Source organism: Melanotaenia boesemani, chromosome 10, assembly GCF_017639745.1.
Source record: "Melanotaenia boesemani isolate fMelBoe1 chromosome 10, fMelBoe1.pri, whole genome shotgun sequence".
Lineage (NCBI taxonomy): Eukaryota > Metazoa > Chordata > Actinopteri > Atheriniformes > Melanotaeniidae > Melanotaenia > Melanotaenia boesemani.
Genome location: NC_055691.1, coordinates 37,589,465 through 37,613,296, shown reverse-complemented (window position 1 = coordinate 37,613,296; position 23,832 = coordinate 37,589,465). Strand labels below are relative to the sequence as shown.

The 23,832-nt window shown below is 44.5% G+C and overlaps 1 protein-coding gene across 1 annotated transcript; it reads left to right on the top strand.

The window, feature by feature from the left end:
* The first annotated feature begins 397 nt into the window (after positions 1–397).
* Positions 398–19,243, top strand: polr2c (RNA polymerase II subunit C). Its single transcript, XM_041997837.1, has 9 exons — positions 398–571; positions 3,103–3,152; positions 3,367–3,435; positions 3,514–3,566; positions 14,455–14,583; positions 14,670–14,721; positions 14,828–14,996; positions 15,283–15,357; positions 18,815–19,243. The coding sequence occupies exons 1-9, from the start codon at positions 486–488 to the stop codon at positions 18,957–18,959; spliced, it is 828 nt and encodes a 275-aa protein (XP_041853771.1). The 5' UTR covers positions 398–485; the 3' UTR covers positions 18,960–19,243.
* Positions 19,244–23,832: the final 4,589 nt, after the last annotated feature.

Genomic DNA, 23,832 nt, shown 5'->3' with positions numbered 1-23,832 from the left:
ATGGGTTTAAAATTAGAGCTGCAGCTTATAATAATTTAATTAATTGTTTGGGGATTATTCATTTTATGGTTAATATATTGTTGATGAGAAATCAGCAGCAATCATAGCACATATTTGACTTCATTACTCTAAGTTTATAAAAACAAGGAAATTGTCATATTTTAAAGATGGAGTATGAATGAGGCTTTATCTCGTTTTAATAAGAAACGTTTTATTTTTTTATTTTTTTTAACTTGTAAGGCGTTTTATTTAAAAAAAAAAAAAAAAAAAGCTTATTTAAAAGACGTTTTCTCTGGGAAAAAAAATTCACCCGGAAGTGAATGGAAGGCCCGCCTCCTGTTGCTTACTCGAACCAATCAGAGACATCCTCTACATCTCTTGGCCAATCAGCAGCTGGTAAATATTTCCGACCAGGCCTTCCGTCCAGAGCAACGGTGTCGGTTTCTGGACTTTCTATTCAGGTTTGCGTTGTTTAAACTCCGATAATGCCGTATGCTAACCAGCCGACGGTGAAAATTACAGAACTGACGGACGAAAATGTCAAGTTTGTCATTGAAAACACGGATTTGGCGTAAGTATTTACTTTGTTGTCGTCATATAAAATGCGCTGTGTTTGGCCAGAGAGCCGCCATGATGCTTTGCTCCACCTGGACCTGAACAATAACCAGACTCACTAAGTTAGTCACGAAAAATGTGCTGTAGAATAATGAATGCCGCACGACTCCACGTTGTAATAGAACCTGAAAACCAGGTTGGTGGGGTTTAACCCTGTTCACCAGATTACACTGAAAACACTTTAACAAGGATGTTTTAGTCCGGGACACTGAACAAGTACTGATTTCAGTCGGGTTGGTCCAGACAGTTCGGTGAGTTACTGCTGGAGTTTCTGTCTTGGTTTCGGGTTATTGTTTACATTGCTGGTGTGGGGCTCTGTCCTTTCTAATGGCATGAACGTCTGTCACATCCTCTGTTACCTTCGGTCTCTGGAACTGTCAGTCCTCAGTGAACAAAACAGAATTTATCAGTTCATTGATAAATGTCTCAGACATTCAGGTCCTAGCCCTGACTGAGACCTGGATCCGTCCAGAAAACACAGCTACACCAGCTGCCCTTTCTGTCAATGCAGAATTTACCCAAACACCTCGCTCAGCTGGACGAGGAGGTGGAACAGGCTTTCTTATTTCTACAAAGTGGAACTTTACCTCTCCGTCCTATGGCTACCTGCTCATCACCTGAGTATCACCAGTAAAGGTCTCTACACCATCACTGCATACATTCTGGTCATTTACCGCCTCCGGGTGGCAGTATAGATGGGTTTGTCTCTGAAATGGACACGATTCTCTCTGACATTCCTGATGATGGCACACCACTAATTGTCATGGGAGACATGAACATTCACATTGACAAACCACAGGCAACTGACTTTCTGGCTCTCATCTACTCTTTCAATCTCAAACTGGTTCAGACTACTCCAACACACAAAGCTGGTAAAACTCTTGGCTTGGTGCTGATCAGAAACTGCTCCACAGCCGACCTGTCCGTCACCCCGCTGCATCTTTCAGACCACTTCCTGGTTAAATTCTCTGTCTTCCTTCCTCATGTCACTCAAGTGGCTCCAAAAATGGTGTCCTACCGCAGAAACCTGAGATCCCTCAGACCTACACAGCTGTCTGATGAGGTTTACTCTACCCTCCCTTCCCACTCACCCTTCTCCTTACTGTCTGTTAATGAGGCTACAGAAACACTCTGCTCCTCTCTCGCCTCCTCTCTGGACAAACTCTGTCCTCTGGTGTCCAAACCAGCCAGACAAAACCCTCCCAGTCCATGGCTCACAGAGGTTCTGAGGGAGCACAGAGCCGGACTCAGGGCTGCAGAAAGAAAGTGGAGCTTATTGTCTTTCCAGCCAGTCCTTCCTTACCGCCACAGATAAGCGTGCAGCTTGACTCCATCACGCTTGTGTCTACGTCTTCTACCAGGAATCTTGGTGTCATGGTAGACAACCAGCTGACCTTTAAGGACCATGTTGCCTCGGTTACTCGATCTTGCCGATTTGCTCTCTACAACATCAGGAGGATCAGACCCTACCTGACTGAACACACGACCCAGCTTCTGGTCCAGGCTCTGGTCATTTCACACATTGACTACTGCAACTCCTTACTGGCTGGCCTGCCTGCATGCTCAGTTAAACCTCTGCAGATGATCCAGAACGCAGCAGCACGTCTGGTCTTCAACCAGCCCAAAAGAGCTCATGTCACTCCGCTGCTAATCGCTCTCCACTGGCTTCCAGTTGCAGCGCATCAGATTCAAGGCTCTGCTTCTGGCTTACAAAACAATAACCCAAACGGCTCCGGTCTACCTCCACTCCTTAATCCAGAGCTACACTCCCTCTCCACAGTTACGCTCTGCCAGTGAAAGACGCCTAGTGCTCCCACCACAAGGTGGCGCCACATCAGTAGCTAGACTCTTCTCCTCTGTTGTTCCCCGGTGGTGGAACCATCTACCAAACTCCGTCCAATCCGCAGAGTCCTTATCCACTTTTAAAAGCAAGCTAAAGACTCAGTTGTTTAAGGAGCATTTCCACACTTAGCTTAACTCTTCTACTCAGAATGAGGTAGAAAGATTTGTCCAGCTCTTTGGCTCAACCAGGTACTGAAGAAGCTGCTGCACTTATGCCCAAGATGATGTTGTTTGATGAAATCGTGATCTTGTATTTAAACAAAATAACTTACAAAAAACTGAAAAAAACTGTATGCACTAACAACATGACAGCACCTGGTCCACCTGGACTCCAGCAGTCTGACTACCACTTAATGATGACGTCCATCTTGTTTGAATTCATGCTTGTGTTGTTCTTCCTCTCAGATGTAAGTCGCTTTGTATAAAAGCGTCTGCTAAATGACTGTAGAATAGAATAGAACAGAATAGAATAGAATATAATAGAATAGAGCTGGAGGCCACTGGCCTAAAACTGTTGAGACATTTTAAGCTCTGCACACAAACCAGCCTGCAGAGCAAAGCTAAAACACCACAGAAAGGTCTAAACTTTGGTTTGAAGTTCAGTGGTTTTTGTTTTCCATCTCATTGTTTTTCTCTCCGTTTCAGGGTTGCAAACTCTCTCCGTCGTGTCTTCATGTCAGAAGTTCCTACAATAGGTAAAGTGTTGGTTTCATGAAGCTGCTGCTTAACCGTTAAGCTAGCTTTAGTGTCTCAGGCCTGATAATAAATCATTTAAATTTGTTGAATATTTGCACCAGATACAGTCGTCAGCACTGCAGCAGAGATGCTTAGCATGCTAGCTAAGCATGAACAGCTCTATAAATGTCTGCATGTACAGTTTGCACCTAACCCCAAGTGTCCTATTTCCAGCCATTGACTGGATCCAGATTGATGCCAATTCATCTGTGCTACATGATGAGTTCATCGCACACAGAGTCGGTATGTTTGCTGCAGAATTGTGCTCTTGTGTTGGTCTGAAGACTGATGTTATAATGTCAGTCTATGCTTTATTGTCAGGCCTCATACCTCTCACCAGCGATGACATCGTGGATAAAATGCAGTATTCACGGGTAAGTAGACTTCATGGATGAAATGTGACCTCATACGGTAGAAATGTCTGATTCTAGGAGGGTTTAAATCAGGGGTGGCCAAAGTCGGTCCTCGAGGGCTGCTGTCCTGCAGGTTTTCAGTGTTTCCTGTTTCAGCACACCTGACTCGAATTAAATAAATCCAGCAGCCTATTAAGTTTTGCACAATGACTCATTAATTTGAGTCAGGGACACATTGAAAACCTGGAGGATTGTGGCCCTCGAGGACCGGAGCTGGACACCCCTGGTTTAAACAGTGTCTATAGTTTTCACCACGGTCCTAACTATTATCCTGACTGCTATAGATCAGTGCTTCTTTTTCAACATTGTACCCCTGTAGAAGGTTTCTGATGTGCTTTGCCCGGTTTCTGAGAGCCTTTAGATCAGGGGTCTCAAACACCTGACCCCGGGCCACATCCGGCCCGCCTTCCCACTCAATCCAGCCCGCCCAACACTTGTTTTCCCAAAGAAAGGAAGGTGAACACAGAATGTTTCAAGAACGATGGACATCACAGTATTATTTTGTGGAGTTCGGTGGAAGTCCAGCATGTCTGATATGCAAGGGAAAAGTGGCGGTTTTAAAAGAATATAATCTCAAATGCCATTACTGGACTAAACAAGGGGAGCAGAGCTACGCTGGAGACGAGAGGAATGAAAGAGCGACACACAGAGGATCAACTTCTCAGCAGAGTCTTCTCCATCAGCCCAGAAGGACCTGATGCTGCCGTTAAAGCGAGTCACCTGGTTGGTGAGTTGATCTCCGAAGCAGGAAAGCCGTTACCTGAAGGACCGTTTCTGAAAAATGCTGCAAGTTGCTGGTATCGTGTGTCTGGAGAAGAGAAGCGGTTCAATGATCTCTATCTCCAAACATCTCCAAACTGTCTCCACTTATAATGTGGCATTTCTGCAGCTGTGTGACATGCTGGAGGATAATCAGGTCCATGGAACAGACTGGTCACCATCCCCACCGATGGAGCCCCATGAATGACCAGTAAAAACCAGGGGCTGGTAGCGCTGGTACAAAGGAAGCTGGAGGAGGAAAACGCAGACCCAGCGGTTGTATTGGACTGTACCATGTCATGTCTGTGGTCTGTAAATATATAAATGGCGTAAGATCCGGGAGCTTACAGCACCGCCAGTTCCAACCTTTCTAGAAGAAACTTAGGCAGCATATGGTGATGTACTTTATTCCACAGAGGTGCGCTGGCTGAGCTGGGAGAATGTTCTGATGAGATTTTTATCCATAACCTGAAGCTGCAGAGGCCTGGTCGGCTCATCACAGCAGCCTGTGACAATATGAAAGTGTTCACCTCAAAACTAAAGCTTTGGAAAAAAAAAACTCAGCCGTTTATAACATGCAGATCTCTTGTGGAGGAGGAAACGGCATTCTGTGGGGAGGACTACGTGTCTGCTGTTGATAACCTGCTGCAGGAGTTTGATCTGTGGTGTTTTAGCTAATTTTTTTTCAGTTTTTGTAAGTTATTTTGTTTAAATACAAGATCACTATTTCATCAAATATCATCTTGGGCATAAGTGCAGCAGCTTCTTCAGTACCTGGTTGAGCTAAAGATCTGGACAAATCTTTCTACCTCATTCTGAGTAGAAGAGTTAAGCTAAATGTCGAAATGCTCCTTAAACAACTGAGTCTTTAGCTTGCTTTTAAAAGTGGATAAGGACTCTGCGGCTGGACGGAGTTTGGTAGATGGTTCCACCACCGGGGAACAACAGAGGAGAAGAGTCTAGCTACTGATGTGGCGCCACCTTGTGGTGGGAGCACTAGGCGTCTTTCACTGGCAGAGCGTAACTGTGGAGAGGGAGTGTAGCTCTGGATTAAGGAGTGGAGGTAGACCGGAGCCGTTTGGGTTATTGTTTTGTAAGCCAGAAGCAGAGCCTTGAATCTGATGCGCTGCAACTGGAAGCCAGTGGAGAGCGATTAGCAGCGGAGTGACATGAGCTCTTTTGGGCTGGTTGAAGACCAGACGTGCTGCTGCATTCTGGATCATCTGCAGAGGTTTAACTGAGCATGCAGGCAGGCCAGCCAGTAAGGAGTTGCAGTAGTCAATGCGTGAAATGACCAGAGCCTGGACCAGGAGCTGGGCCGTGTGTTCAGTCAGGTAGGGTCTGATCCTCCTGATGTTGTAGAGAGCAAATCGGCAAGATCGAGCAACCGAGGCAACATGGTCCTTCCACAACCTGTTAAAATTACATCAGAAGGAGTTTGTTCAAAAATCCACTTTTAAAGAAAGGCAGAAACCACCAGAGATTGAGTAGAATTGACAATTCTTTGTTTAGCCAGCAAAAAGAAAGCAATACATATCTCTTAAGAGGAGTTCCGTTAGCTTAGCTTGTGGTCCACTAATACACGAAGTGTTGGGACCTTCGGTTCAGCCAAAAGACCCGCCTACCTAAGTTATCCTCCTTTTATACTGATACAATGCATTGTGGCTATGTGCGTGCATGTTGTGCGCATTCATGTGAATGTGTATTTTGCAAAGGTGTCGTCCCTCCTCCTTCCGGGAATTTGATTCCTCCAGGTCCTCCTTCTGGGGTGCGCCAGAGCTGAGGGGAAAAGAAACACTTCTCCCTGTCCTGTTAACTGTGTCTCTGTGCTGACTCCCTTCTACCTGTTCCCACAGTTTTTACATAAAGGCTGTTCTTTAATAATTTTTTCTGGGTTACTGGGAAATTCTGCTCGGCTTGGAGTGAGTAGATAAGTAAGCTGTTTTGAAGTTATAGTTTTTTTTTAGTTTTTAGTTCAGCTTTTTGTGCTGACTTGTGTTCATCTGTTATGATTTCAGCTAGGACAGTTTCAAACTGTCCATCTTTTCCCTGTGTATTTACATCTTGGACCACTGCATATCCAGCCCTCAACTTCCCCTGTGTGCCCTGGTCTCAGGTGTGGCTTTGTCCTGAGTAAGGGAACAGATTTTGTACAGTGAGGTGGAAGGAGAAAACAAACCCTGGGGCAGCTGAGTGTTTACCCAGTCAGAAGCATCCGAGGCCTGCTTACACATAGGGCCTAAATCTTTAGCAGAATGAGCAGGACTGACTGCCAGAGTGACATGAGGTGCTGCAGAAGGAGACATTTCATAAAAGGATAACTGTTCTGGGGTTAAGTCAATCAAAGCAGCCACACCTTGGGGGCCCAAAACAATGCCAGAGCCAGACAGGTCCCAGGTCCCCACAGCCTCATCTGTCCACCTGTGATAATAATCAGTGCTGATGTCCCAGCGATCATATAACATAGTACAGTGAGGAGGATCGAGAAGGGGTCATAGGGAGCGTGGTGATGGATCCAGGGGGAGCATTGAGCATACAGGGTGAGCAGTGACTGTGGTGAAGGTGTGAGGTCATCCAAAAGAAGCCAGAATATACGTGCATGTTCAGTTTGCATGCTGGGTGCAGAAGCAGGAGGGGTGGAAAGAAGCCATTGTCCATGTGAGGCAGAATGAATGAGACCAGAGTTGCAGTCCACTATATTTCCATTAGGGAATCTGACAGTCACTCCATCTGCAGAACAAAGAATTTCTGCCCTCAGCTTAGTGAGGATGTCTCTGCCCATCAGTGGGACAGGACAGTGTGGAGAGGAAACATAGCGATGTTCAAAATGATATTCAGCTGCCTCGGTGGGAAGAGGAGCAGTTAGTGGCAGATGTTGAACAGTCCCAGAGAAGCCAGTGAGTGCCAAAGTATCAGTGGACCGAAGTTCAGGTGAGACAGAGGTTAAAGTGGACCATTTTGCCCCTGAATCTACCAAGCAAGTCACAAACTTTCCACCCACTCTGACGGTCATCATGGGCTCTGCCTCCTCCCCCATGACTGGATAGGCTCCTCCTGGGCACCGCTATTGCTGAGGTATCCACCCTCCAGTTCCAGGAGGAGGTGGTGGGGGCGGAGCTGCAGAGGCATAGGGTGCCTGATGTGGGGGTGGCTGAAGGAAGGGACACTCCCTCTGCCAGTGTTCAGTCTGTCCACAGCTGTAACAACCCTGCAGCCCAGATCCACCCCTTCTCCGCCCACCCCACGCAGTATAGCCCCCATTGGACTGTCCCTGAAAGCTACCCCGCCCTCTGGGAGGGCCAGAGTAGGTTGGATAATAGGGCTGATGAGTAGCTGGGGGTTGGGCCTGGGAAGCTACAGTCACTGGGGCCTGAAGTGGGGGCGTGGCTACCATCTGTTTTTTAGCTTCTTTGGCCTTTTTGTCCTTATTGACTTCCTCTCTAAGTTTAGTAAGCTGTAGTTTAAGCACAGTGACTTCTATGTCTTCTTTCTGATGTTGCTGGTCCTTCTGCTTTTTGTCATACTGATTAAGATGATGCTTAGCAAACATGCAATAGCGCTCAAAAGCTTCTGAAGGGAAAAGGTCAGGCTGGTCCCCTAATTTGTCCTTAACCTCAATAGGGAGGCCAGACTCGAACGCCTGCTTAAACCATGAACAGTGGACCTCACTACGGCTGTACCCTGTCAATGTATGTAGTAATGCATCTCAGTACATAGTCCTCTGGTGTCTCTTTGTCATCTCTCTGGAAAGTCATTTTAGCTACATCCCCCGCAGGAGGGAGAAATGTTCTGTCAAGTGCAGCTGACCATGATGCAGCATGGTGTCCCAAAGGCGTTTCATTAGGTTTTAGTAGAAGTTCCTGCCAAGGAATCAAGTTCTCTAAAAGTCAAAGTGGAAGTACAAGAGGCAAACATCCCTCGCACATCTCCCAGAGCCAATTGAGTCCCTGCAGTGAGAGAATTCATTTTGTTTCACCACATCAGTCCCCCAGAAGTGAGAGCAGGCAACTTAGAAGTAAGAGAGTGCATATCAGTCAAAGACTAAGGCTTGTAAACAGAGCCTATAGGTTGGTGTTGCATCAGAGGAAAATTTCCTCCAGGTGGTTGTGGCATGTTCTGAAAGTATGGTGCGTTTCCACTGAAGAACTGTTTTCTGTACCTTTAAAAGTGATCAAGTCAGAAGTGGCCATGCTGGCAGAGAGAGCGGGGTCCCGAGAAGGATGCCACGAAGAAGTGGAGTCATGAGTGACCTGTTGATCTTTCAATCTAGAAATGTCCTCTATCCGCTGCAGAAAGGGGTTTGTGCTGGCATGTTCTGGAGTGGCACTCAAAACTCCTGCCACTGTCATAGAAAATGTTCCATTTGAACCAGAAAGTGGTTCAGTTTGGGAGCTAGATGTTCAGTCTGGGAGCAAGACGTGTCCTCAGTCTCCTGAGGTCGGTCTTTAAGCTGACTAGTACCATCCCTTCTGTTAGAACTGTCCCTCTCATCCTGCTCCATTGGTGTAGGATGGAGAAGTCCCGCAGAACTAAGTGATGGATACAAGCTGGTATGAAAAGTCAAAGACTTTTCCCGAGCCTCCTCACAATCCAAAAATCCTCCTTTTACATTAATGATGGGTGCCTGAAGAGCAGGGCTTGGAGAGGTCTGATAAGGAGGTGGACCAGGGCGGGAGGGAGAAAAGCTCAAATCCCCGTGTCTGCTACGCTGGTGTCGCTGGAGTGCATACAATGCTGTTACAGTAATATATATATGATGAATAAAAGCTCTCCAATTCTCGGCTTCTTCAAATTTTTTCTTCTTCTTACTCTTAGTAATCCTACTCGCGTTTTCCATTTCTTTCTTAACAACCTCCTTAGCTCCTACTGCCTGCGATTCTGCACATTTTAACCATGTAAGTACCTTTTGAGGATCAGGGTTTTCCACATTCACCTGGCTTATCTGCATTCTAGTCACACAATCTGACCAAAAAGAATCAAACTCTTTTTCTTTGCCTGCAATGCCTGACTGGGCTTGATTTTTTACACAAGTTAAAAAGTTATCCTTCTTGCCCTCCGCAGGAGGGACTTGCTCTGCTGAAAGAGACATGTTTTAAAATATGGACTCTGATGTATGTGAATGGATCGTGTCCCTGAGTTTTGCTACCTTCACACCACCTGCGAGATCACAGATCAACCTACTTCACCAGACCACTGGCTTATGTTAACACCGCTAGGTTTCCACCAGTGCGATGCTTCAGTCAAAATGTTCACTCAGCGTCCGGTGTGATGTTCGCAAAACCCGGTTTTAGTTCTCCACACAACAGAAGTCAACAATCAATACAGTTTCCCCCACAGAGCAGAAAAATCTATCCAGTAAAAGGTCTGCTGTCTCAATCCTCTATTGTCCGGAACTAAATCAGGACAGCGGAGAGTTTTGTTTTTCTTCTTAAAACACTCAAAGCTCTGTGTTTAAAAACCTCCCCACAATATAATTCCCCCACAATGCAAAAATGTCACAATGCTCACAAAATCATTTCAGCTGTCAACACACTCACACACATTGCAAAAATGTCACAATGCTCACAAAAGGACTTTAACCTCCTGCGGTGGGGACTGGAACCCCACTTTCAAAGGGACTGTAACTCCTATCTTTAAAGGGACTTAAACCCTTTTTACTTTTTTACCATATAATGCATTGCTTTTCTACAGGTGCAGTGACATCACTTCGTGTTGTGGAACGCGGTGGGAACCGTTCGCGCTAGCTACTAATATGAGTGCTTGTGGTCTAAGCGTTAGCTCCTAATGTGAGTGCCCGTGGTCTTAGCATTAGCTGCTAATATCAGTGCTTGTGGTTTAAACCAGTGATTCCCCACCCTGGTCCTCAAGGCACTCTATCCTGCAGGTCTTAGATGCCTCCCTGCTATGACACACCTGATTCAAATCCATGGCTCATCAGCAGACTTATACAGAACTTGTCAGAGATCCATTTAATGTGAATCAGGGGATTGAGGACCAGGGTTGGGAATCCCTGGTTTAAACGTTATCTGCTAATATGAGTGCCCGTGGTCTTGGCGTAAGCTCCTAATCTTAGTGCCCATGGTCTTAGCGTTAGCTGCTAATGTGAGTGCCCGTGGTCTTAGCGTTAGCTGCTAATGTGAGTGCCCGCGGTCTTAGCATTAGCTGCTAATTTGAGTGCCCGCTTCCTAAGATCTCGCCAAACTTTGGTAAGTCACGCAAGAGTAGGTTACTTTACTGGAAATGACAATGGAAAAAAAAAACTGATCTCCATGGACTCAGCTGTAGTGGAGTTTGAGGCCCCGGTTGTCTGGTTAGCCGGCAGTATGTCGAAGAAGGGATTGTTTTTAGGGTCGACCTTTACCGCTGCATCCTAGCTCCCTTTTCTGGTCCCTGAAATCTTTTTTCAGCTTTTCAGTTTATGTAGTCGCTGGTCAGCGCTATGTTCATAGCCAGCTACGTACGTACGTCTTTGTGCGGTTGGCCTTGTCCAATTTATTTTGGATTTCAGCAGACGACCATGATTCAAGAAAACACTTAGTCTCCTCCTCGGGCCAGTTTGATTTGTTCTTGTAATCCATTGCTTCTCTGGTTTGAAGATGTTGGTCCATGTTTCAATTCTCTTATGTCAGCCAGGTAACCCCACCCCCAACCGCTGACACAAGCAACAAGAAGTAGTTCTTAGATCTAGCCCAGTAAAGAGTTAGTGTCAGTTTAAAACTAGTTTTCAGTTTTCAGCAGTGGAAAATCAAAGAACCGGTGCTTAGGGAGGCTCTGGTTCCAAACCAGCACTAGAACCAGCTCAGTCAAAAACCCCTGAAGCCTGGTACACATAAAGATTATCGGGCTGTTTCTGTCCTGATTTTGCCTCTTCCCGACCAAGGACGGCAAATCCCGATTATCTTTCATCCATCCATCCATTTTCTGCCTCTAATCCGGAGTCGGGTCACGGGGGCAGCTGCCTAAGCAGGGAAACCCAGACTTCCCTCTCCCCGGCCACATTCACCAGCTCATCCGGAGGGATCCCGAGGCGTTCCCAGGCCAGCCGAGAGATGTAGTCCGTCCAGAGTGTCCTGGGTCTTCCCTGGGGCCTCTTTCTGGTGGGACATGCCCGGAACACCTCACCAGGGAGGCATCCAGGAGGCATCCTAACCAGATGCCCAAATCCACCTCATCTGGCTCCTCTCGATGTGGAGGAGCAGTGGCTCTACTCTGAGCCCCTCCTGGATCACCGAGCTTCTCACCCTATCTCTAAGGGAGAGCCCGGCCACCCTGCGGAGAAAACTCACTTCGGCCGCTTGTACTCGCAGTCTTGTTCTTTTGGTCACTACCCACAGCTCGTGACCATAGGTGAGGGTAGGAACGCAGATCGACCGGTAAATCAAGACATTTGCCTTTTGGCTCAGCTCCTTCTTCACCACGACAGACCGCTGCAGAGTCCGCATCACTGCAGACGCTGCACCGATCCGCCTGTCCATCTCCCTCCATCCTTCCCTCACTCGTTAACAAGACCCTGAGATACGTGAACTCCTCCACTTGGGGGAGGACCCTATAGCAGACCCGGAGAAAACAGTCCACCCTTTTCCGGCTGAGGACCATGGTATCAGATTTGGTGCTGATTCTCATCCCAGCCGCTTTACACTCTACTGCGAATCGCTCCAGTGAGAGCTGAAGATCACGGCCCGATGAAGCCAACAGAACCACATCATCCGCAAAGAGCAGAGACCCAATCCTGAGGCCACCGAACCAGATCCCCTCAACACCTCGGTTGCGCCTAGAAATTCTGTCAATAAAAGTTATGAACAGAATCGGTGACAAAGGGCAGCCTTGGTGGAGTCCAGCCCGCACTGGAAACGATTCTGATTTACTGCCAGCGATGTGGACCAAGCTCTGACACTGGTCATACAGTGTCGTACTCCCGGAGTACCCCTCACAGGAGTCCCCGGGGGACATGGTCGAATGCCTTCTCCAAGTCCACAAAACACATGTAGATTGGTTGGGCAAACTCCCATGCCCCCTCAAAGACCCTGAAGAGGGTGTAGAACTGGTCCACTGTTCCACGACCGGGACGAAAACTACACTGCTCCTCCTCAATCCGAGGTTTGGCTATCCAACGGGCCCTCCTCTCCAGCACCCCTGAATAGACCTTACCGGGGAGGCTGAGGAGTGTGATCCCCCTGTAGTTGGAGCACACCCTCCGGTCCCTCTTTTTGAAGAGGGCGACCACCACCCCAGTCTGCCAGTCCAGGGGAACTGTCCCCGATGTCCACGTGATGCTGCAGAGGCGTGTCAGCCAAGACAGCCCTACAGCATCCAGAGCCTTAAGGAACTCCGGGCAGACAGAGATCAACAATCAGAGAGCGAGCTGGCTGGGGAACAAGGAAGTAAATAAAGTCCGTGTTCACGCCATCTCCAGTCTGGTATTTTTTTCAGTTCTTTTTTTGGTAACAATAGTCCCAAGACCACCATCATTCCCTCATCCTGTATATCCTCTTCCATGCTATGTTCCAGTTGTTGTTGTTGTATGGTTCTTCTTCTTTTTTTTGCCGGTTGTTGCTACATTTCTTCTTCTACGTTTCGACGTTTGTCCGGCTTGGAGGACTAGATGGTAGATCACTTGTGGGAAAGCATCGTTATGTGTGTGTTGTTCTGTGATGAGATTATCGGAGCCACCACAGTACGATCAAAACTGTTTAATGCCTGATTTTTTTATTTTCACGTGTGAGGTCTCGACCAGATAAATAATCTCATAAGATTAAAAAAAACCCTTATGTTTGTAGCAGGCCTAAGACCTGCTAAGTTCAGAGAGGCACAGGGAAAAGTAGACGTTACCGCACAATTTCTGAGGGCATTGCCTCCATCCTTTCAAAAAAAGTGTTTGGTCTTGTTATGTGCCTCTTTGGAAGCACAGATTTCTCTGAGATGCTTTTCTCCACTAGGAACGTCAATAAATGCAAGTCCAGGTCCAGTGAGTGACCGCCATCTTGAAGCTGTGACCTCTATCAGGCCAAATGTAGCTGTCAGGTGTCTGAGCAGAAGTACAATGCTACACATGAGCTCAGGGATTTTTTTTTTTCATTGTAAAATTTTCACCAACTTATCCATTTTTATTTATTCTGATAAGAAAGAAAAATCAGCACTAAAATTTCAGTACAACTACACATAATGATGCACAGACTGCTGTTTGCATTGCGTCAAATATGTGGGAAGTATTGCTCAAATAAAACAAACGCTTGGACATGCAATTTTTAATCTTGTACTTGAATATTAACATGGCCCTCCTGAGGTGACAATATCATTAGTGGCCCTTAAGCAGTTTGACTTTGAGACTCATGCTTTAGATGGAGGAGATTATATTTGTTTTTACTTTGTGGGAAAGACAGATAATCAGTGTTTTGATGATCTGTCTCTATTCCATTGCTAATTGCCTTATTCTTAGTATTTTTATAGCAACACTCTACTTCCTGCTATTCTGGTAATGCTCCTCAGCGTGAGGCATCAATTCTGGTTCCAGTTCTGCTTTTCTACAGACAGAAGGGTCCAGAAAAGTTGGGACACCCGTGGGAATGGGTAGCACCAACTTTCCATTTCTGCAAGCTTGAAGTTGTTTACACATTTCTTCTGCTCTGGAAAATATCTTTTTCTATAGTTTTCTTCTTTTTTTTTTTTTTTTTACCTCTGTCGGCTCATTTCTCATCTTTCTACCATTTAAAGTTTTTTATTGGAGTTGAACGGCTTGAATTGGGGGGTTACTAAAGCTTGTGACTGGTAGTGTATGTTGGGGAAAATCTTAGCATTATGCTGGCTTTCCTGCTTGTAGCTGAAACTGTTTTAAGGGCTAAATGAACTTTTAAAAAGGAAAAACTGTATATAACTGTCAACTACTATTGTTCAGGTACCAGCTGAAGTATAACAGCTAATTTTAATTTGTCTCTCATTCTTGACCATATGAGAGAAAAAAGCTTATTCCCCTTTAATTTTATTGTTTTGTACATCAGTGTTTGTCTGGGTGTAAACATTTAACATGAAATAGGATCATAAATAAGCAGAAAATTTATTTTAGAGACAGAAATAGTTTCTGCTCGTCTTGCAGGACTGTACCTGCGATGACTTCTGTCCGGAGTGCTCAGTGGAGCTGACCCTGGATGTCCGATGCACTGAGGATCAGACTCGTCACGTCACCTCACGGGATCTGTTGTCCAACAACCCCAGAGTTATCCCGGTGGGTCTTTCCTTCTGCAACTCGGCTCGTAAACCTGCAGTCGAGGCAGAGTAGAAACCTGACCGTGTTGTATTGTGACTTTCCAGGTGACGTCCAGGAGCAGAGACAATGATCCGAACGACTACGTTGAGCAAGACGGTAAAATTTCATGTGTTTTCTTAGGCTGTTAAAACTCTTATCAGATGTCATTTCCTCCCTCATTTCTATCCCACCTCCTTCTCTGCTATCTACCGACACATCGCAGACATTTTGCTGGTGAAGCTTCGTAAAGGTCAGGAACTTCGGCTCCGGGCGTACGCCAAAAAAGGTTTCGGTAAGGAACACGCCAAGTGGAACCCGACAGCAGGGGTGTCCTTTGAATATGACCCAGACAACGCTCTCAGACACACCGTCTATCCACGACCAGAGGAATGGTATGTCTGAACCTTAACACACCTCAACATTAAAGCAACTCGCCCACGCGACATATTACCTTGCGTCAACACGAGCGGCCTATGTGCCAAACGAATGCTAGGAATGCGTGGCAGCCATGATACGTACGCATCGCTAACATCAAGCATAGCCCAGCCCTTCTACACCTGAGCATGTCTACACGTTGACGCGCCTCAATGTGTCTGCATGTTAACACCCTGAATTATTAAATTATTATTAAACCATCATAACGAACAATCTATTAATGATGCAATGTTTGTGTTTCAGGCCAAAGAGCGAGTACTCAGAGATTGAGGAGGATGAGGTTCAGGCCCCCTATGACCCCAATGGAAAGCCTGAAAGGTCGGTTCAGACTTTTCTTGATGAGATTATCATCCTGTGTTTCTGAAGAATCATATTTATTCTCTGGACCAGCGTTGCTTTAGTCAACGATGACGAATTTATTTAGTTGACGAACCTTTTTTCATGACGATAATGAGACGGTGACGAGCTAAAAATGGCTCTGATGACAAAAACATCACGAGACGTTTGTGAGATTTTGAATGTTCAAGGGCTGATTATCCGACATTAAAAACGCGACATTTCTGCCTATTCTGTGCAATCTGTCCGTCAGCACCTTGGCCACGCCCACCACCTGACGTGCAGCACACAGATGAGCATTTAATTCTTTCATAGATGAATCATGGCGGCAGCGTGGATGAAGGGGTTTGGTGGAAGCGATGAAACGATATATGAACATATTTTAACTATAATCCATCATCATTCCACTGGCAGACCAGGTCACGTTGAGCATGTCTTCTTCATCCTTTGCTCATATTTTGGACATGTGTGTGTTCAGGGTGGAGTTTTACACTTAAGAAAATTCTCAGAAATAAAGCCACAGTTACCAAAGTCAGGATGTTGTTGCCCTTTGCTTTTTAGGAGTAACTGATTCCACAGTTAGAACTTTATCTGTGCGAAGAAGAACCCTGAGTAGATCAGAAAGTATCTGCTGTTGGTTGGAAACCTTCTAAGTCTAAAACATTCCTTTTAATTTAGTGATTATTGATGAAAATAACCAAACAACAAGCTCACAATGTGTTGCTATATGTTGAACTTATAGATCTGCTGTTTTCTTGTGTGACATGTTTGTATGAAGTCGGGCATCAGTTCATGAAAAAAGGTGAAATATAGAAATAAAAGTTTCTGTCCAGCAGCAGGTAAGTAAAACACGGCAGCTTTTCATCCCTGTTGATGGGAAAGTCTCGGCTAAAGTTATCAGTCTGGTAAAGGATCTGGTTATTATGTAAAAGCATTCAGGTTAACTTGTTTTATAATTTACATGTTATAACCTGTCAACCTAGATTCCACTTTTTAATACGTATTATTGACATAAATAAATTTTTTATTTGACTAAAACTAGACTAAAACCTTTTTTGAGTTTTTGTCGACTAAAACTGTACTAAAACTATCAAACTTAAAAACTTAAAACTAATTAGCATTTTCGTCCTAATGACTAAAACTAAGACTAAAACTGAGATCCTGCCAAAAACAAACCTGGACTGGATGGATGTTTATTTCTGATATGATCAATCTTACTGGAGCCCAGTTATAGAACTAAGCCATCAAATAAAGCAGTTTCACATTTTAAAGGAAACCTGGCAGAAATATAACGACTACGGTTTGCAGAAACACAAAAACAGAGTTAGGGTTATTTATTCATCATGCTGGCTTCTTCTAGAGCAGATTTTTATAAGACTTTTAATTGTCAGGCAGATTTCCCTAAATTTCACTAAAATGTTTCCGGACTAAAACTAAAATGTTTGAATTGTATTCTTAAGTCCTTTGTTTAAATACAAGATCACTATTTCATCAAATATCATCTTGGGCATAAGTGCAGCAGCTTCTTCAGTACTTGGTTGAACCAAAGAGCTGGACAAATCTTTCTACCTCATTCTGAGTAGAAGAGTTAAGCTAAGTGTGGAAATGCTCCTTAAACAACTGAGTCTTTAGCTTGCTTTTAAAAGTGGATAAGGACTCTGCGGCTGGACGGAGTTTGGTAGATGGTTCCACCACTGGGGAACAACAGAGGAGAAGAGTCTAGCTACTGATGTGGCGCCACCTTGTGGTGGGAGCACTAGGCGTCTTTCACTGGCAGAGCGTAACTGTGGAGAGGGAGTGTAGCTCTGGATTAAGGAGTGGAGGTAGACCGGAGCCGTTTGGGTTATTGTTTTGTAAGCCAGAAGCAGAGCTTTGAATCTGATGCGCTGCAACTGGAATCCAGTGGAGAGCGATTAGCAGCGGAGTGACATGAGCTCTTTTGGGCTGGTTGAAGACCAGACGTGCTGCTGCATTCTGGATCATCTGCAGAGGTTTAACTGAGCATGCAGGCAGGCCAGCCAGTAAGGAGTTGCAGTAGTCAATGTGTGAAATGACCAGAGCCTGGACCAGAAGCTGGGTCGTGTGTTCAGTCAGGTAGGGTCTGATCCCCCTGATGTTGTAGAGAGCAAATCGGCAAGATCGAGTAACCGAGGCAACATGGTCCTTAAAGGTCAGCTGGTTGTCTACCATGACACCAAGATTCCTGGTAGAAGACGTAGACACAAGCGTGATGGAGTCAAGCTGCACGCTTATCTGTGGCGGTAAGGAAGGACTGGCTGGAAAGACAATAAGCTCCACTTTCTTTCTGCAGCCCTGAGTCCGGCTCTGTGCTCCCTTAGAACCTCTGTGAGCCATGGACTGGGAGGGTTTTGTCTGGCTGGTTTGGACACCAGAGGACAGAGTTTGTCCAGAGAGGAGGCGAGAGAGGAGCAGAGTGTTTCTGTAGCCTCATTAACAGACAGTAAGGAGAAGGGTGAGTGGGAAGGGAGGGTAGAGTAAACCTCATCAGACAGCTGTGTAGGTCTGAGGGATCTCAGGTTTCTGCGGTAGGACACCATTTTTGGAGCCGCTTGATTGACATGAGGAAGGAAGACAGAGAATTTAACCAGGAAGTGGTCTGAAAGATGCAGCGGGGTGACGGACAGGTCGGCTGTGGAGCAGTTTCTGATCAGCACCAAGCCAAGAGTTTTACCAGCTTTGTGTGTTGGAGTAGTCTGAACCAGTTTGAGATTGAAAGAGTAGATGAGAGCCAGAAAGTCAGTTGCCTGTGGTTTGTCAATGTGAATGTTCATGTCTCCCATGACAATTAGTGGTGTGTCATCATCAGGAATGTCAGAGAGAATCGTGTCCATTTCAGAGACAAACTCATCTATACTGCCACCCGGAGGCGTTAAATGACCAGAATGTATGCAGTGATGGTGTAGAGACCTTTACTGGTGATACTCAGGTGATGAGCAGGTAGCCATAGGACGGAGAGGTAAAGTTCCACTTTGTAGAAATAAGAAAGCCTGTTCCACCTCCTCGTCCAGCTGAGCGAGGTGTTTGGGTAAATTCTGCATTGACAGAAAGGGCAGCTGGTGTAGCTGTGTTTTCTGGACGGATCCAGGTCTCAGTCAGGGCTAGGACCTGAATGTCTGAGACATTTATCAATGAACTGATAAATTCTGTTTTGTTCACTGAGGACTGACAGTTCCAGAGACCGAAGGTAACAGAGGATGTGACAGACGTTCATGCCATTAGAAAGGACAGAGCCCCACACCAGCAATGTAAACAATAACCCGAAACCAAGACAGAAACTCCAGCAGTAACTCACCGAACTGTCTGGACCAACCCGACTGAAATCAGTACTTGTTCAGTGTCCCGGACTAAAACATCCTTGTTAAAGTGTTTTCAGTGTAATCTGGTGAACAGGGTTAAACCCCACCAACCTGGTTTTCAGGTTCTATTACAACGTGGAGTCATGCGGCTCTCTTCGGCCCGAGACGATCGTCATGTCGGCGTTGGCTGTTCTGAAGAAGAAGCTGAGCGACCTGCAGACGCAGCTGAGTCATGAAATCCAGAGCGACGTCCTCACCATCAACTGAAGAGCTCCCACCGGCCGGACCTGCATTCAACCTGCTTTTCCAGGGAGCTTCCAGGTTTAACTGCAGGCCGAGGATCAGGCCTGTTATCAGACGGGTTGACCCATAAAATTTGTATGAATTCGTTTCTAATTATAGAATTAGTTTAACATGCATTTTTCAGGTGTCAGCAGCCAGAACTGTGTCCTCTGCCACAGGTAACGGAGGTTGATAGAAACATACTTCAGGTTAAACTGATGGACGATTATTTTCTTCATTTTTTTTATTTAATAAATCTGCTTTGAGGATTGTTGTGTTCTGTCATTACTGTCTTTTTAATCTTCTCAGTAGGTTCAGATTTATTTTTATGTAAGTGAAAAATTCTAGATTAAGATTTAATGAACATGTTTTTATAAAATAATTAGTGCTGGGCAACGATTAAAATTTTTAATCGCGATTAATCGCATCGTTTTGCGCAAAATGTCTCTTTCCTTTTAAAAAAAGGCCTACAGCTATAAAAAGAAAATGCAGTAAGTTTTGGTTTACAAACACGACATCAGGCGTCTCCAACCTGCAACTCTGGAGCTGCAAGTGTCTCTCTGGACCTTCCACAACGCCTCTAAATATGTGGCTAAAATATGTTTTTAAATCCATCTTTCTTGTCATTAGGTTGGAAACCATGGACTTTTTTTCTTTCTTTTACATCATTTTCCACAAATATCTACATTCCTTAGCAGAAAGTCTGTCTATCCTCTTTTTTTCTAAAGGTTTTATGTTTTTCTTTATTTTAAAACCTTAAAACAGAAATAAAAATGTGGTTCTTCAAAAATAACAAACATCCTATGGTGGCTCTTCATTAAAAATATATATTAAGTTTCCTTTTTGAAAAGTCTGGTAACATCTGCGTCTCTAAAGTAGTTTTATTTAGCTGGCTGAGGGAAAAATGGCTCTTTGGATTGGAAAGGCTGCAAACCCCTGCACTAAACACATAAACAGGTTTAGCAGCAGTTTTCTCTTTAAACACCAACAGTTAAAATATTTCTTCATATATAAAATCACATATTTATGAGAAAGAAGGATGAAATGTTCAGGATTTACTAACTAAAAGGTAAAAAGTTAGCAGGATGGATTTAAAGCTGTGAAGCTGCTTCCTTCTAAACACAGAAGGAACAATATGTGATGAATATCAGCATCAGGTGAACAGACAGAAAGCAGGATGAGAATCTCACAGCTTCTAGATGGTGAGGAGAGAGAAATATTCACAATATGTACAATAACTTCCATCCATTCACCTTCACTGCTTCATTATCCACATTTCTGGCCTTTAAATTCTCTAAACTTTCATTCTTAGCTTGACTGTTTAGCTTCACCTCTGCACCTGCAGCCTCCGCTACCGGGAGTTAAGGGTTAACATCTGGTTTCCGGGTGTAGCGTCAGGTCTGTAGATGTAACTATAAACATGTGTGGTATCCACAGAAAGTCCAGAATCTCAGCTAATAGCTCAGTAAAACCATTTCTATCACCAACACACACAGTTAAGACAACAAATTATTTAAAGAGCAGCTACACAAAGTCCGAACACACATGTAAACACAAATGATGTCTCCCCGTGTCCACCCCACGGCATGAACACGAACAAACGACTCCTCTACTGAAAGCTCACATCTCACAGATTCCACAGCTGGAAGTTTCATCTTAATATGACCAACATGTATTCTGACAAAGAGAAACGTTGGTTCTTTTTTTCTTCTTCCTGTTCCAGACAGAAAACATCTCTTTATTTTAATAAACCCGCTCTCTCCCGATCACGTCAGACGCACCGCTGCAGCAGGGAAGGGAGACATGGACGCCATGTTTGTCATCAAAGCCAGCGGCCAGAAAAAAAAAAAAAAAAATTTATTAACGCGCGGTTAACACTTTATTAACGTGTTAACGTGCCCAGCACTAAAAATAAGGTTTTATTATAACTTCAAAACCGTGTAAAAAATGAATTTATGAAATGAAGCACCTGATCTACATTAATTCTGAGAGAAAAGAAAAAGTGGTGTTAGCTGCTGAGCTGCTTCTGGGCGGCTGACGCCTCCAGACTTCTTTAGCTTAGATTTAGCTTTTCTAAGAGATCATTAGCAATAAATGGAGACTAATAACTTCATTAATAGTAGTTTAGTTTCTTTTAACCATATTTAAATCACTCATTATTAAAATCAGGATCATTTGATAAAGTAGTTCAAGAAAACTGGTGAAATAATCAGTTCAACAACACAGGTGTGTTTTACCTGACAGCGTCTCAACAGTTTAACTACTAACTATAGTAACTGTGGGGATATAGCTAGAGTAGAGTTTCCACTTACTAACAAATACAGGTGAAAATAAACCTGCCTGGCCCATGGTGTGGATCTCTAATACCTGAAGCAAAAGTTTTCTCCATCACTGCTTCACATTTTGATCATTTAACTGTTTGCTTAACTACATGTCAGAAAACACTGATTCTTATTATTGTCCAAAGAAAATGAAAAAATGCAGATAAATATTTTTCTTTGTGTGAACTTTACACATTAAGCTTGCAACATGTGTTTTCCTTATTTTATTTCAGTAATAACTTTGCTTCTCAGTAATAAACATCTGATTATATGAAATAATTTTAAACTTATTATATAAGCTATTTTAATGGATTATTGAAATAGTTTTTGGTGACCGTGGGATTAAGAAATTGATATGTTTGCACTATATTTAATAATAGTGGTGCTCCAGGGTGCTAACTAGACCTGCTGACCCCAAAACCCAAAACCAGGTTTTAGAGAAATTCACACATTTTCTTCAACCATCTCAGTTTATCTTCTCCAAGAATCTAGAAGTTTGTTTTTAAAGGGCCCCCTTCTCTGGGCTGGGGGCCCCCCATCAGATATATCTAGATCCACCCCTGTTCTGCGACCTTTTTTTTTTTTTTTTTTTTCTGATGATGATTTCCACTGACCTGCTGTGATGCAGGGGATGGTGAGGTCAGCTGTTTTCTCCTGCAGGAGAAGGTCCTCCTGCAGATTTCGAGTTTGGGGTATTTGTAAATATTCATTATGAACATCTATCCGGTTAACAGGGGCAATAAAAATAAAATGACATCACGTGCAGCTTTTACTGCACTGTGCAGTGGATCCTGCTTAATGAAGCTCGCATGTTGTTCCTCGTTCTGCTTGTCCCTGTTTCACACGCCAGGCTGCTTAGAAATAATATGGAAGAAATGCAGGTAAATATCAGCAGACACAGATTACTGGTCGTCTTGTTTAAAAAAATAAAAAATCAATTGTGGTCTTCATCCTAATAAAATTGTTATTTAACAGCTTTAACCTTGTCCTGTTCCGCACGGAGGCGGCAGAATGATGGTCTGGTTGCTGTGTTGTACTGAACAGATTAACTTTGCCAAGAGGAGCTTCATGGGTTTAAGGTTCCTCTTGATAATCTATCTTTTTATTTCTTTCTTTATTTAAATATATTGTTTTATCTTATTCATTTGGAATTATGGAATTTATGTAATTGTGCTGGACTGACCAGAGGGGACAGAAAAGAAGGAGAATAATGAAGAGAAGTAAAAAGTGGGATAAAGGAAAAGGAAACAAAGATCCATCAGATGGAAACAACGAGCTTCAGTCCAACCTAACAGCAGACAAGCAGCTGCTACACCTGTACAGAAACACAACAGAAATTTCCTACGGCTTTTACAGGTAAACTAAGCAGACAATCATCAGGAGTTCCTAAAAAATAACCAAGACAACAACAACAACATGTATCACAACAAGAACCAGAAACACACACACCTGAAGCATCAGTGTATAAACCCACTGGACACGTCAGTGCTGAGTCAGCATGCAGAGGACGATGGCGTTGTACATGGCCAAAGACACAGTGCCTATTTATATGGTGGGAACACCTGGCTTTATTAACCTGCTGTTAGACCCCAGGTACGTGCTACCTAGCCAGAAATATTTTGCCTCTGTGATGTGACTGTGTGGTGGTGAGTGTTTATGGGTACATGGCAAGGGAGGGTGTGAATGTGGGGTTATATGGGGTGGAGATTGGAGTAGGTGGGGGGGTGGGGGTAGACGGCGTCCTGGTTCCCAGGGTGTGCGGCTGGAACATCGGGGTGTGTGCTGGCCTACGCCGGATGGTTGTCTGGGGGCCTGGTCCTCCTAGGCATGGTGCAGGCCCTCTGCCTCTGGGCTCCTGGGGCCTTGGGCCCTTCGCTTGGGCTGCCCTGGATGGCCGGTCCCTGGCGGGGCCGGCTGCTGCTGATCTTGGCCCACTGGGACCTGTGCCCCGGGACCGTGGGGGGCTCTTGCTGGGGCTCTCCTCTGCCGCCCTTCGGGTGGGGCTGGAGTCGTCTTTGTGGTGGGGTGGCTTGGGTTGTTGCTCCAGGTCTGCTGCTGGGGGCCAGGGTCTCTGGCCCTGGTCTGCCTCTGACCTCAGTGGAGGCGTGGTCATATCAAATTCAAATTCAAATTTTATTCGTCACGCACAAATTATACACAGTACAAAATGCAGTGAAATGCTTAGTACGACTGTCCAAGATGTAAGAAAGATGTAAGAAATATACTATTAACAATGAGTAAAAACTTTAAAGGATTTTAGATTACAGGGGGGGGGGGGGGGGTAGAAATAGTAAAATAAAATAAAATATGCATATAGCAAAAATATAGGATTCCAAAAAAAATAAACAAAATAAAATAAAATATATAAAAATATATAATGTATATGAAATGTAAAGAAAAAATGTAAACCATATATAAACATATCTGCAACGTAGAGAATGTAAAACATGTCAAATATAAAGTATAAATGTGCAAGGCTTGAGAGTCCGAAAGTGTCTGTGTGCAGAGGAAAAGTGACAATGTCTGTAAAAATGCCA

Bases quoted from the DNA above. Each gene is read 5' to 3' on its own strand.
- polr2c (XM_041997837.1), top strand. From the start codon at position 486: ATGCCGTATGCTAACCAGCCGACGGTGAAAATTACAGAACTGACGGAC. The intron at 572-3,102 runs GTAAGTATTTAC...TCTCCGTTTCAG, and splicing joins ATTGAAAACACGGATTTGGC to GGTTGCAAACTCTCTCCGTC. The intron at 3,567-14,454 runs GTAAGTAGACTT...CTCGTCTTGCAG, and splicing joins ATAAAATGCAGTATTCACGG to GACTGTACCTGCGATGACTT.